General features: G+C 43.9%; 1 protein-coding gene across 14 annotated transcripts in view; it reads right to left on the bottom strand.

The window, feature by feature from the left end:
- LMNTD1 (lamin tail domain containing 1) overlaps nucleotides 1-15,929 on the bottom strand; it is a 295,495-nt gene continuing 279,566 nt past the window's right edge. For 13 of the 14 annotated variants that reach the window (XM_039520482.1, XM_039520489.1, XM_039520486.1 and 10 more), the window contains one exon: nucleotides 268-398. Coding sequence is in view for 1 of the 14 variants with exons in the window: in XM_039520485.1 (XP_039376419.1) it covers nucleotides 258-398 (141 nt within the window). In the remaining 13 variants the exon portion in view is untranslated. Of the gene's footprint in view, nucleotides 399-15,929 lie in introns of all 14 variants that reach the window. The other variant, XM_039520485.1, reaches the window with a different exon arrangement.

The following is a 15,929-nucleotide window of genomic DNA, read 5'->3' as shown; positions in this document are numbered from 1 at the left end:
TTTTGCATATTATATATGCCCTATTATCAGTCATTCCAAATATATAATCAATAAAAATGTAATGATAATAGTCAGTGAAACAAACTTTCTGGTACATATCAGTCTACACAGAAACAACATTTAAATTCTATAGTGTCACTCAACAAACTAGTCTCCTCATTCCCTGAAGCAATGACCCACATATTACTATTTTTGCTGCAAAGCATTAAGGAGCTCCCCCACCCCCCGTACACATATTCCTATTCATAGATCCTGTGTTAGAAGTTAGAGAAAGTGGTGGGTGTAAAAGAAGTCGGGGTTGGTAGACTGAAGATGTAAGGTGAATTGAGAAAGTACTTCTGTAGAGCAGAGCCAGTAGGTGCAGAAGAACCGATGTACATCACTCCACCTAAATTAGGCTGCAAAAGAAAAACAAGATTCCTGGTAAGTTTTAGAGGTGGAGTGAGTGCATATAGCATTAAACCAATACTCTCTAAATTGCCTTTAGTTAGTTAATTTATTTTTCTTTCCCCTTAATGATTGAAGGGCTCCTGAATGGTGCAGGAGACTGAGGTCTTCCTTAGCCACAGAACAGATAGAGTAGCAATGCAAATATTCGCCATAGCAATCAGCTGATTTGCCTCAACCCTGATCTGGAGAGATTATTCAACTGTCCATTCAGTTGCTGGTCGTTCTGCTGAGACTGCCACAAGGGAGCCAGTTGGGAGGATGTTGTGAGTTCTGTGCACATTTGTTCACTAGGAACTGGGTTAAGACCACTAACTCATTCACATTTTAGTCACGTGTGTTCTGAGAGAAATTCTGTGCAGCCTCTCAGCGGTAAAATTGGTAAATCTTAGTCTTTACTAATTCTTTGAGCCATCCAGTACCTCCTCTATCTCCTTTCTTATAAAAGTGACATTAGACAATGGAATGAGTTGAAGGTCACTAGTTCAAAGGCATCAAGCAAAATAATAATATAATAATATTAGTGGGTGACAAAAGTGACTAATAATTTTAGATATCTTAGAGAGACCTCATTTTCAGAAAGTGATGAGTGCCCATCTTTTGAAAATCAGACCCCTCTGAAGCGTCTCCAGATGAGCCCCCCATGGAGGCATCCAAAAATCACCGATCACCTTTGAAAATTATGAATAAATATTGCAAAAACTAAAATGATCTGAACTGGGGAAAAACAATGGTATGTTTAAATGTACCAATATATTAAACTCTAACAAGATTATATATCAAATTAATTTATTGTTTTCCATACTGAAACTGGAAGGGAACTGACATTTCTGCCACTGTACTGAAAATTTTGTGCCAAGAAGCTGATATCATCATGACCTTGTAATCTGTAACTGAACTTCAGCTTCCAGTCAGTATACAAATATACCAATGGCAAAGCCAAGGTGGCTAAGAAGCATTCTTTGATTGTTGCTTTAAATAATTATATGGAAATTTAAAACCTAATTATTGGACCATTGAAAACAGGTGTGAAGTCATTACAATGATAATGCTAGAGCACTCACTTGGCATAGGATATAGAGCCTTAATTCATATCCTGTTGAGATCAATAGGAGTTTTGATATGGGCTTTGTGCTCAGGCTCTGTGTTCATTATTAGCAATAATGTTTGCGGACTTATACTGTGCTTCTTATTGAAAAGATTCCAAAAAACCCCATCAGAGGCATGTTCTGTCCTTGGCTGTGAACATGTGGGTCCAATAGCTTTCCAGAGGACAGGTCTGCATACACAAGGCAGAATATGGCTTTAAGAGATTGCCAGTCCCTGAGAAGCACTGCTTCTAACCTGGTGCACATACAACACGTTCAGAGCAACTCCACCTCGCCACTATTTACTTAAAATGCACACTGTAAGAAACACAGATTTTTCACATCTGAAAAAATCTTGGTCACATGTCACTTTTTTGTACATACAGAGATGGGAGCTGAGTCTAGGATGGCTGCATGATAAAAACATCCTCTAGAGGAATAAGAAAGAAATTGTATTTTGAAAGGAGGTGACCTAGTGGTTAGAAAAGATGAGTAGGTGTCAGGTGGAATCCTGAGTGCTATAACTGGCTCTGCCATTGATTTGCTGTGTGACCTTGGGAAAGTAGCACAATTTCTCAGTGCCTCAGTTTAATAATATCTAATTCATCAGGGTGTTTATGAGGCTAATTATTAATTAATCTTGTTCCAGTGGTTTGAGATCCTCATATGAAAGGAGCAAAGAATTATTATTTTAATCCAATCCCCAGGTCTGGTTTATGATAAACTACCTACAGAGATTAAAACAAAAACCAACAACCCTAAAACAAAACTGCCCATTGGCAGGTACCTTAGCATGCAGCTAGTCTTTTATGATCCCTTTCGGCTATAGAATATTTTTAGACACAAACACACCCATTATATAACATTATAGAGTGGAAAGTATTCTCTTTTGTGAAATGTGCATCTTTTTATGTTGGCCTGTGGAATCCAAGACTGAATCTAGGAACATTGGAATTCTAATAGCAAGGCAAACTACTTGCCCATCTAGTCCAGTATCCCATAGATGAGAGTGGCCAGTACCAGTCCAGATGCTTCAAAGAAGGATACAAGAAACACTATAGTGGACAATTATGGAATAACGCCCTCATAGGATAACTCTTGGCCTCAAATGCATCTTTTAGCAATGAGTTTCACAGATTAATTATGCATTGAGGGGAAGAGTTGCCATTTATTTGTTTTTAATTTTAAGTTTATTTAATGTCCCTTTGTTTCATATATCAGGAGAAAGGATAAATAGGAACACACTATTTACCTTCTGTATAGCATAATTTATTTTCTCTCTCTCATGTTTCCTTTTATTCATCTCTAAACCACAAAATTGAATCTTTTCAATTTAAAACTTTTCATCTAATCATTTAAATTACCATCTCTGGACCCATCTATTTCTGCAGTATTTTTTCTGAGATAAGATGACCGGGACTGAATACAGCATACGAGATGTGGTCATAATATTGGCTTATCTATGAATGAAACCATAGCATCCTTGATCTAAAGAAAGAAGTGTTTATCCAATAAACACCAGGAAAGCACTGGAAATAGTTATTTGTATATAAGTGTTCGTCTAGTCTACATGGAGCAGTAGTGTGGATTATGGGAGTGTGATTTCTGAAGTGCACTAACGCATTGCAAATTAATTGATCTGTGTAGACCCAGATTGTGTGACCTAACCATTCCTAAGGCCTGGTCTACACTGGGGCAGGGGCAGGGGGAATCGATCTAAGTTACGCAACTTTAGCTACGTGCATAACGTAGCTGAAGTCGACGTACTTAGATTGATTTACTGTGGTGTCTTCACTGTGGTGAGTCGACTGCTGCTGCTCCCCTGTCAACTCTGCCTGCACCGCTTGCAGCAGTGGAGTACAGGAGTCGATGGGGGAGTGCTTGGGGATCGATTTATCACGTCTAGACTAGATGCGATAAATTGATCTCCGCTGGATCGATCGCTGCCCGCCAATCCGGCGGGTAGCGTAGACATACCCTTAGTGTGCTTTAACATAGTGCTGTTTGAAACAGTGTTATGTTGAAGTGCACTAAGGAACATTATAAAGAGATTACTCATTACACTGTATTACAAATAGAAAGCCCCCAAACTACTACATAAAACTCAAAATTGCTAAAAATAACCCATCCCAAAATGAAATTAACAAACCCCCCAAAATAGAACTCCTATTATTTTCTATCCACTTCCTTATATGTCCTAACATGATTTACCGTTTTGACTGCTGCTGTACATTAAGCAGAGATTTTCACTGAGCTGTCCACGGTGACCAAGTATTTTTCCTGGGTGGTTACAATTAATTTAGAACTCAGCAATGGTTAAGAGCAGTTAACTTGTTTCTTCCAAAGTTCATTATCTTGCATTTTATCATAATGTCTGCCTGCCTACATTTGTTAGATCCTTCTGAAATTCTTCAGTCTTCTCTAGTTTCAAGTGGCCTAAATTATTTTGTGTCATCTGCAAATGTTGTCACCTTATTGCTCACCCTCTTTTCCATGTTGTTAATAAACATAGTAAACACCACATCATAGTACAGTAACTCCTCACTTAAAGTCGTCCCGGTTAACGTTGTTTCGTTGTTACGTTGTTACGTTGCTGATCAATTAGGGAACATGCTCATTTAAAGTTGTGCAATGCTCCCTTCTAATGTCGTTTGGCAGCCACCTGCTTTGTCTACTGCTTGCAGGAAGAGCAGCCATTGGAGCTAGCTGGTGGGGGCTTATAATCAGGGTGGACTGGCAGGCCCCCATCAGCTCCCCACTCCCCTAAGTTCCCTGTGCTGCCTCTGCCCAGCATTGAGCTGTCCTTCCCCCACTGCCATGTGCTGCTCCTGCCTTCTGCCTTGGAGCTGCTCCCAGAGACTTCTGCTTGCTGTACAGGGGGAGGAGGAAGTGGGGGGCTGGCAGGGTGTCCCCCTCCCCCTGCTCCTGCACCCTGCTTACCCCATTTCCCTAGAGCAGGGGGGACACATGAAAGGGTTCAGGTTGGAGGGAGCTTCCAGGCAGCAGCTGGTCTCAGCAAGCTGATCTAATTAACAAGGCAGTGTACTTAAGACTGGGGTCAGCTACTTAAAGGGGAAATGTGCATCTCTCACTCTCAGACACACAATATGTGTCTCTGTCTGCTATGCTCTCCCCCCTCCCTCCATGCCTGCTGCCTTGTAGAGTGAGGCTACATTAACAACCAGTTAACCCTTGAGGGCTCAGCCAAATGCTAGTTCATCATTTAGCAGTAAGGCATTCCCTGGGAAATATTCCACCCTCTGACTCCTCCACCTCAACCCAGCTTCACAATCATCATCGCTGTGTACCAGTATTAAATTGTTTGTTTAAAACTTATACTGTGTGTGTGTGTGTGTGTGTAGGTATACACAGAATATAGTCTTTTGTCTGGTGAAAAAAATTTCCCTGGAACCTAACCCCCTCATTTACATTAAATCTTATGGGGAAATTGGATTCACTTAGCATTGTTTCGCTTAAAGTCGCATTTTTCAGGAACATAACTACAACGTTAAGTGAGGAGTTACTGTACACAGATTCTTAAGGCTCTCCCAGGGCCGGCTCCAGACCCCAGCGCGCCAAGCGTGTGCTTGGGGCGGTGTGCCGCAGGAGGACGGCAGGCGGCTCCGGTGGACCTCCCGCAGGCATGCCTGCAGAGGGTCCGCTGGTCCCGCGGCTTCGGTGGAGCATCTGCAGGCGTGCCTGCGGGAGGTCCACCGGAGCCGCGAGACCAGCGGACCCTCCGCAGGCACGTCTGCAGGAGGTCCACCGGAGCCGCGGGACCGGCGACCACCAGAGTGCCTCCCGCGGCATGCTGCCCTGCTTGGGGCGGCGCAATTCCTAGAGCCGCCCCTGGGCTCTCCACTATTACTCTTCCGCCACAGTGAAAATGTACTATTTATTTTGCATTTTGTTTTCTGTCTTTTCATCAATTTCTAACAGCACTTTACCTGTACTTTAATATGTCTTACAATATGGCCTAATAATAAGAGCTCATAGATATTGAATGGAAATATTTTTCAGTTAAATTCACAATGACATCGCTTTTTATTTAAGCAAAAATTGACCCCAACGATCCTCATGACACTTTGATATGATGCTTTTAACATATTTCTAAGTTTGGGTTGTACTGGACTCCATCCTTAAAATGGCAGTGTCAAAGAGCACCATGAAAGCATCAGGCTGATGTTTCAAGATCATTATATTGTCACACAATACACTCAAACAATAGTTCTGACATCTGCTGCAATTAGATCACTCGTGCATACTTGTCTCCTTGCATCAGTGCTGCGTGTACTCACTAGGAGTGCTTGTGGTGATGCATCATGGGGTACACCCTGGGGAGGCAACCCAGTGTACAACTTGCCATCGCCCACAGCACTGCCTTTTGGGACATTTTGGCAATGTATGGGCGGGGGGGCAGAAATGAGTTGTGCAGGGGTAACTGGGAGCAAGGCGTCAAGTTCCTATCATGCACCCTTTTCCATCCCATAGTTTTCACACCATTTTTAAAAATCCCACAATCCCATGTGGCGCTGTTTGCCCTCTCTGACTGAAACATGGAGCCTTTGCAGCTCTGCACTATTGCATTCCAAACGCGGGACGAATGATCCTCCAGTATCTGCAGAGCCGCAGGAAGAATCGCCGCAGCAGCAGGGGACCTCATGAGTCCATGGCGGACACATTGCTGTGGGACACAGCAAAAAACAATTCAAGGTTGTTGGTGGCATTCATAGAATCATAGAATCATAGAATCATAGAATTCAAGATCAGAAGGGACCATTATGATCATCTAGTCTGACCTGACCTCCTGCAGATGCAGGCCATAAGCCGATCCACACCACTTAGCAAGTGAACCCCTGCCCCATGCTTTGAGGCGAAAAAAAAACCAGCCAGCCATAGCCAATCTTCCCTGAATTCCTTCCTTCCCCACCCCAAATATATGGCAGCTGAACGAGCATGCAGCATGGCAAGAAAGACTCTCCAGCCAAACCCTCTGGAAAAGGTTATATCATCATACACATAATTGACTAAGCCCGAAGCCGTTATCCTATCTCATCCCATATCCCCCATCTAAGCTTAATCTTAGTGGTGGTCTAAAGTCGCCCCCCTTCTTTTCCTTCCTGTTCTGTTCCAGTGTTCCAGTCCACTCCCCTGATGGTCTTAGAAACCTTCATTTAATTTCTTTCCTGACTTGACTGTTAGTATTTTATATCCTCGTTCTCGTTTAGCACTGAGCTGAAGCTGAAATAATCCTTCTCCTTCCTTCCTATCCCTCCTATTTATATTCTGATATATTAAAATATCCTCTCTCTCTCCTCTCTTTTTTCTTTTAAAAACAAAAAAACCTCCTCTCCTCCTCCTTTCATACGAAAGGCCTTCCATTCCTTTCTAGTGGCCCGTCTTTCTTTTCTGTCTCTTTTGAATTCAGTTTGAAACATCATGGAGAACAAAACTGCACACATACTCAAAAATGATGTCAAACCCCACAATCATATATCTGACTACTACCTCCTCCTCCCTACTATACCTACCTCGCCTAATGAATGCAACCCAAGACCGCATTTTTTTTTTAATTCATCACATTGCCGACTCACATCATAGTCATCTTGTGATCAACCAGGACTCTCCTTCCCTCTCCCTCCTCCTCCTCTCCACTTCCCACGTCCCCAATTCACAGAGCAGTGGCAGATGGTGGAGAGCTGCTTCTGGGCCTGAGAAACAAGTACCATTTGGTGAGATCACACTGTAGTGTGGGTTTGGGATGACGAGCAGTGGTTGCAGGACTTTTGGATGTGTAATGCCACATTCCTGGATCGGTGTGCTCAGCTCACCCGAGCCTTTTAGGACAGGGACACCAGAGTGAGAACTGCACTGACAGTTGCGAAATGAGTGGGAAGCACTCCGTGGAAGCTTGCAATGCTGGATTGCTATTAGTCAGTGGGAAACCATTCTGGAGTGAGAAAATTCACAGAGAGAGCCATTGTCATGCAAATATGTAGGGCTATTGTCTCCTACTTCACAGCACTGTGACTCTGGGCAATGTGCAGGACCTAGTGTTGGATTTGCAGCAGTGGGGTTCCAGAACTGCAGTGGGGCAATAGATGACACACACATCCCTATTTTGGCACCAGCCCACCTTGTCACACAGTACATCAACAGAAAAGGCTGCTTTTCTGGGGTTATGCAAGTGTTGGTGGATCACCAGGGACGCTTCACCAACATCAATATTGGCAGGTCAGGGGAGATGCATGATGCTCTCATCTTTAAGAACACAGGACTGTTCAGAAACCTGCAAGCAGGGACATTCTTTCTTGACTTGTGGATTTCCATTGGTGATGTTGAAATGTTAATAGTGATCCTGCAGGACCCAGCATACCCCTTGTTTCCCTGGCTCACGAAGCCATACACCAGCCAACTTGACAAGGACAAATTCAACTACTGGCTCAGCAGGTGCAGAATGACAGTTGAATGTGCTCTCAGTAGATTGAAGGGACGTTGGTGTTGTTTACATTGTAAATGGCAGATTCTCCGTAACGTGAAGTCTTTAAATCATGATTTAAGGAATTCAGTATGTCAACCAGAGGTTCTGGGTCTATTACAGGAGTGGGTGGGTGAGGTTCTGGGGCTTGCAATGTGCAGGAGCTCAGACTAGATGATCATGGTGGTCTTTTCTGGCCTTAAAGTCTATGAGTCTACTCATAAGATTGGATCTGAGTGAGAAAAAATATCCCAGTGATGATAGCTGCCTGTTGTGCCTTGCACAATATCTGTGAGGCAAAGGAGAAAAGTTGACGCTGGAGTGGAGGGTAAAGGTGGAATTGCTGTCTGATGAGTTCGAAGAGCCAGACTAAGGGCAATCTGAAGAGCTGAGTGCTGAGCTATGCAGTTGGGGGAGGACGTGAAAGAACGCTTTAATAGTCAGCCACAATAACATGGTATGGTTGACTGTGCTGTACCTGGCCCTGAAGTTTTGGGGGCTATTAGGAATTGTATGGTGTTTGGTGTACATCTATGAATATAACACTGTCTGTTAATGCACCTATGAATTGTGTTGTGCTTGCTGTACATTTATAATAATTACACTGTGTTTGTCACTGATCCTGTGAGTTCAGTTACCCTGTGTATGGCAATGGTGCTTTCCGAAGTCATTGCAGACTGGCAGGGGAAAGCGTCCTACTGCAGAGGAAGAAATGAGGCTGCCATCCCTAGAATCCCTAGCATTGCAGAGTACCTCCATGACAGTTTCATCAAGATGTCTCAGGAGGATACAAGGGACATCGCTGTGCACACAAACAACCTGCTCCACATGCCCACCCTGGGGAATGAAGAGCAGTTGACAATCACTATCTCTTCCAGTACAAGTAAGACAATGAAAAGTCGATACCTGTGTCCTGCTACTTTGGGGTCAGGCACCATCTGGACATTTAAACATTGCAATGGGAAATGCATTCACACACTTACCAGAGGTTAATTCCCCTGCATTGGGCTCACCTGTGCTCAGCTGCCGGGACTGATTAGACTGTGGTAGAGTCTTGAACAGATTCTGGTTCACAGCATATCTGGATTCCCTGGACATATGTCCCCTACCTCCTCCTCCTCCTCACTGTTCACAGCAGGGTCTGTATCTTGGGCTCCTTGGAGGTACCCAAAGTGCTCTGCAGGATGTTGGTGGAGTCTCCACCAAATATGGTATGCAGCTCATTGTAAAAGCGGCTGGTCAGCAGCTTGGTACCAGATCAACTGTTGGCCTCCCCGGTCTTCTGCTATGCCTGCCACAGCTCCTTAGCTTTCATGCAGCACTGCTTCTGATCCCAGTCACACCCCTTCACCTAAAGGCCCCATACAATCTGCTTGTAGATGTCCACATTTCTACAGCTGCATCATAGCTGTGGCTGCACAGCCTCTCTCCCCACTGCCCCAGAGCTCCACTATCTCCTGTCTACTCCAGGCAGGAGTGTGTGGCCAGTATGGTCAATTGGTCAGTTGCACACAACAAGAGAGAGCTGCAAGTTGTGCTTGCCAAGCTGAGCCATCAGGAAAAGTCATTCCAAAAATATGCGGGGACTTTAAGTAGGGGCAGGGAGAGAGCTTCTGGACTCCATGACTGTGGAGTTCACATACCACAGCGGTCAACATCAGACTGTGAGGGTCCAGGGCATAGGTAATCTGGCCTAGCGGTTATGGCTGGGTTGGTGTCAAGGGGCAGCCACAAGGCAGTAGTCAATGAGCAGGGCTCAGAGTAATCACTAGAACTGAGCTCAACAGGCAAGAATCAGGATCAGAGTCAGGCTGGGGTCAGAGACCGGAGATCAGAGATAATTACCAGGCTGGAATCGGGAAGCTAGAGTCAGGGTCAGAGTCAGGCTGGGGTCACAGACTAGCAATTAGAAAGTGAGGTCTGGAGTCACAACCAGAAGTCTGCATGGTTTCTCAGATAGCTTCCTGGGCCACCATCCCAGGTTAAATAGTGAGCATGGGCTAATCAGAAGGCCACAGGGTGCTGTCATTCTGAATTCTTTGGGCAGTACTTCCTGCGGTGCCTAATCTACACAGTGCTCCTTGGATCTAGCTCTACATGGCCTCCTAGTGGCAATATCAGCAGTCCCGGGCTCCACAGACCTGGGTTCTAGTCCCATGGATCTTTACAGAGGCATTGTGGGAGAGCTGCTGGAGGATTGTTAGGGTTGACATAGGTCATGCAGTGTCTACATTGGCACTCTGTCAACCTCAGTACATCAACCATGGCTCAATGCTGTCCAGTGAGGTGTTGTTACTACATTGCTATAATGGGTTTTCACAGCAGCGGGAGACAAATGTGAGTGTAGATACATGCACAACTAGGTTGACACAAAGTGACTGACATTGACTTAACTTCATAGTGTAGACCAGTTTTCAGTACTCCTGGATCTAGTGACCTCACTTGGCAGTGGATACGAGTAGGCTATGATCACACTGAAACAGCTCACCTCCAAATTAAGATGACAGGAAAAAACCATTAGGGTAATTCTTGTAAAACTTGGAGTAAGCACAGAGAACAAGTAGACAGACATCAGCCTGATTGATGGATCTGATGCTATAAATTAATTATCTCACTCTCCTGCCCAATGGAGGAATCTACATGGACTACAAAAAGAACACGAAGGGACTTTCTACAGGAGTAATTGATCAGAGCAAACTGGCAACTTTAAAAGGTGGGTTGCCTTTTTTCATTTTAGATGAAGGTTAAGAATGGAGTAGTCATCCTGTTTATTAAATCTCCAAGTGATAATGAAATAAAGGTAATGTATTCACAAAGCGGATAACATCTTACATTACAGTTATGTAGACGCTTTTCATCACAAAGGACCCCAAAGTATTTACAAGTTATGGCTCAATCCTATAAAGTGAGGAGAACCTCCTGAATGGAAAAAAGGGCCTGGAATTCCCATGGAAGTTGTAGTATCCCTCCCCCCCACACACACCACCCAGGCGGTGCTCAGCACTTTGCAGCATAGAAAGAACAGAAGACTAGGTTCCAGATCCTCAGCTCATGTAAATAAACTGCAACTATTTACATCAGCTGAGAATTTGGTCCTAGGAGTCAGATTGCTGGATTTTATTCTCAGCTCTGCCACTTGATCACTGGGCAATTCATTTAACCTCTCTGTGCCTCAGTTTCTCCACTTGTAAAATGCGGATTGTCACAAGGTGGCACTGCCCCCTTAAGAAGGAAGAGGCCAGTGCACCTGTGACTGGTCCACTGACTCCCAGTTGGACTATATTGGAAGGAACATGGACAAATCGGTAAAGTGATGGAGAGAACAAACATGGGGCTTTCGCTGCTCCCTAGAAAAGGGATACTGGCTACAAGCCAGGATGCCTGGGTGGTGGGAGAAGGAGACACTGGAGCAAAAGAAAGACCCAGGGGAGTGCCCCTGTGGCAACTATCCTGTACAAAGGGCAGGGAGCTGGGAAAGAATCCAAGAGGGACATGAGACTTTTATTAAGCCCAGGGTGAGTGGACATTGTTATTCTATTGTTTCAAGGAAGACTGGAGCCTGAAGAAAGTCAAGAATGAAAAAGGTGGCAGAGCATGAGGTGGTTTGAGTTATTGTATGGCACTTGAGTTTAAATCCTTGAGCCAGGTAATAATTAATTATCCCATGACAAGGGATCCTCTGCCCAGGAGAGTATTTGAGGAGTATTAGCAGTGACCCAGAGAAGGGGAGAAACTGAGGCTGGGCACGTGCAGACACATTCTTGCCAGGAGGCGGCACTGGCATGGGGCCTGACAAGTAACGGGGTTATTAATACTTCACAGAGTGATGTTAGGCTACAAACATGCAATTCTTTCATAATGAATAAATGTGTTACATTGCTTTTGTTTTGTCTTTAAGGATGACATTTTTAATCTCATCTGTTATCAGTTACGCTACACTCTCTTTACAACTCCTGTTGGATGCTAAACCTTGAGTGTAATGGAGAAGCTGCAAAGGAATGTAATTAAATTAGGAATCTTCTAACATGCTGAGAATACATTATAATTAGGTCCCAGCTGTGAAGTTCAGGAGCCTGCCCCTGCTTCCATTGGCTTGAAGATGAAATAGCAATTCCAGATCTGAATTTTCTCCAATGTTCTGAGTTAGCCCATTATAAAGAGAGTGAGCATCTGCAAAGAGCATCTGGAGATGATCTTCTTTGACTTCATGAGTGTTCTTACCTGGAGCTTTGGTTCAGGCTAGGGCAGTCAAGCAATTAAAAAAGATAATAGCAATTAATCACACTGTTAATAATAGAATACCATTTATTTAAATATTTTGGGATGTTTTCTACATTTTCAAATCTATTGATTTCAATTAAAACACAGAATACAAAGTGTACAATGCTCACTTTATATTTATTTTTGATTACAAGTATTTGTGCTGTAAAAAAACCCCAAAAGAAATAGTATTTTTCAATTGACCTAATACAAGTACTGTAGTGCAATCTCTTTATCATGAAAATTGAACTTACAAATGTAGAATTATGTACAAAAATAACTGTATTCAAAAATAAAACAATGTAAAATTTTAGAGCTTGCAAGTCCACTCAGTTCTATTTCATGTTCAGCCAATCACTCAGACAAACAAGTTTGTTTACATTTGCAGGAGATAATGCTGCCCGCTTCTTGTTTACAGTGTCACATGAAAGTGAGACAGGCGTTGGCATGTTACTGTTGTAGTGGGCGTCGCAAAATACTTACATGCCAGATGTGCTAAAGATTCATATGTCCCTTCATGATTCAACCACCATTCCAGAGGACATGCATCTATGCTGACAGGTTCTGCTCAATAACAATCCAAAGCAGTGCAGACCGATGCCTGTTCATTTTCATTATCTGAGTCAGATGCCATCAGCAGAAGGTTGATTTTCTTTTTTAGTAGTTTGGGTTCTGTAGTTTCCACATCGGACTGTTGCTCTTTTAAAACTTCTGAAAGCATGCTCCCCACCTTGTCCCTCTCGGATTTTGGAAGGCATTTCAGATTCTTAAACCTTGAGTCGAGTGTTGTAGCTATCTTTAGAAATCTTACATTGGTACCTTGTTTGCATTTTGTCAAATCTGCAGTGAAAGTGTTCTTAAAATGAACAACATGTGCTGGGCCATCATCCGAGACTGCTATAACATGAAATATATGGCAAAACGCGGGTAAAACAGAGCAGGGGACATACAATTCTCCCCCAAGGAGTTCAGTCACAAATTTAATTAGTGCATTATTTTTTTTAATGAGCATCATCAGCAAGGAAGCATGTCCTCTGGAATGGTGTACGAAGCATGAAGGGGCATATGAATGTTCAGCATATCTGGCATGTCAATACTTTGCAATACCGGCTACAAAAATGTTATGCAAATACCTGTTCTCAGTTTCTCATGACATTGTAAATAAGAAGAGGGCAGCATTATCTATTGTAAATGTAAACAAACTTGTTTCTCTTAGCAATTGGCTGAACAAGAAGTAGGACTGAGCGGACTTGTAGGCTCTGAAGTTTTACATTGTTTTGTTTTTGAGTGCAGTTATATAACAAAACAAATCTATATTTGTAAGTTATACTTTCACAACAAAGAGATTGCACTACAGTACTTCTATGAGGTAAATTGAAAAATACCGTTTCTTTTGCTCATAATTTTTACAGTGAAAATATTTGTAATAAAAATATTACTATAAAGTGAGCACTGTACACTTGGTATTCTGTGTTGTAATTGAAATCAATATACTTGAAAATGTAGAAAAACATCCAAAAATATCAGAGGGGTAGCCGTGTTAGTCTGGTTCTGTAGAAGCAGCAAAGAATCCTGTGTCACCTTATAGACTAACAGATGTTTTGCAGCATGAGCTTTCGTGGGTGAATACCCACTTCTTCGGATGCAAGTAGTGGAAATTTCCAGGGGCAGGTTTATATAGGCAAGCAAGAAGCAAGCTAGAGATAACGAGGTTAGTTCAGTCAGGGAGGATGAGGCCCTGTTCTAGCAGTTGAGTGAAAACCAAGGGAGGAGAAACTGGTTCTGTAGTTGGCAAGCCATTCACAGTCTTTGTTTAATCCTGAGCTGATGGTGTCAAATTTGCAGATGAACTGGAGCTCAGCAGTTTCTCTTTGAAGTCTGGTCCTGAAGTTTTTTTGCTGCAGGATGGCCACCTTAAGATCTGCTATTGTGTGGCCAGGGAGGTTAAAGTGTTCTCCTACAGGTTTTTGTATATTGCCATTCCTAATATCTGATTTGTGTCCATTTGAATGCTTCCGCCGACGTGCACAGGCAGAAATTGTGGAAAAACAACATCGCTTGCCTCATAACCTAAGTCGTGCAGAACGCAATGCCATCCACAGCCTCAGAAACCATCCTGACATTATAATCCATGAGGCTGATAAGGTGCTGTTGTCATCATGAACAGGTCTGACTACCAAAAGGAGGCCGCCAGACAACTCTCCAACACCAAATTCTACAGGCCACTTCCCTCAGATCCCACTGAGGAATACACTAAGAAACTGCACCATCTACTCAGGACACTCCCTAAACTAACACCGGAACAAATCAACATACCCTTAGAGCCCCGACCAGGGCTATTCTATCTACTGCCCAAAATCCACAAACCTGGAAATCCTGGACGCCCCATCATCTTGGGCATTGGAACTCTCACTGAAGGATTGTCTGGATATGTGGACTCTCTACTCAGACCCTATGCCACCAGCACTCCCAGCTATCTCCGTGACACCACTGATTTCCTGAGGAAACTACAATGCATTGGTGACCTTCCAGAAAACACCATCCTGGCCACCAGGGATGTAGAGGCTCTCTACACAAACATCCCACACGCTGATGGAATACAAGCTGTCAGGAACAGTATCCCTGATGATGCCACAGCACAACTGGTTGCTGAACTCTGTGCCTTTATCCTCACACACAACTATTTCAAATTTGATGACAATATATATCTCCAGATCAGTGGCACCGCTATGGGCACCCGCATGGCCCCACAATATACCAATATTTTTATGGCTGACCTGGAACAACGCTTCCTCAGCTCCCGTCCACTCACGCCCCTTCTCTACCTACGCTACATTGATGACATCTTCATCATCTGGACCCATGGGAAAGAGACTCTGGAAAAATTCCACCACGATTTCAACAGCTTCCACCCCACCATCAACCTCAGCCTGGACCAATCTACACAGGAGGTCCACTTCCTAGACACTACGGTGCAAATAATTGATGGTCACATTGACACCACCCTATACCGAAAACCTACTGACCGCTATGCCTACCTTCATGCCTCCAGCTTCCATCCCGGGCACACCACAAGATCCATTGTCTACAGCCAAGCACTGAGGTACAACCACATCTGCTCTAACCCCACAGACAGAGACCAACACCTACAAAATCTCCACCAAGCATTCTCAAAACTACAGTACCCGCACGAGGAAATAAGGAAACAGATCAACAGAGCCAGACGTGTACCCAGAAGCCTCCTACTGCAAGACAAACCCAAGAAAGAAACCAACAGGACTCCACTGGCCATCACATACAGTCCCCAGCTAAAACCCCTCCAGCGCATCATCAGGGATCTACAACCCATCCTGGACAATGACCCCACACTTTCACAGGCCTTGGGTGGCAGGCCAGTCCTCGCCCACAGACAACCTGCCAACCTTAAGCATATTCTCACCACTAACTGCACACCGCACCATAGTAACTCTAGCTCAGGAACCAACCCATGCAACAAACCTCGATGCCAACTCTGCCCACATATCTACACCAGCAACACCATCACAGGACCTAACCAGATCAGCCACACCATCACCGGTTCATTCACCTGCACGTCCACCAATGTAATATATGCCATCATATGCCAGCAATGCCCCTCTGCTATGTACATCGGCCAA

This window comes from Mauremys reevesii, linkage group 1, assembly GCF_016161935.1.
Source record: "Mauremys reevesii isolate NIE-2019 linkage group 1, ASM1616193v1, whole genome shotgun sequence".
In the NCBI taxonomy this organism is placed as follows: Eukaryota; Metazoa; Chordata; order Testudines; family Geoemydidae; genus Mauremys; species Mauremys reevesii.
This window is presented reverse-complemented; position numbering and strand designations above follow the sequence as displayed.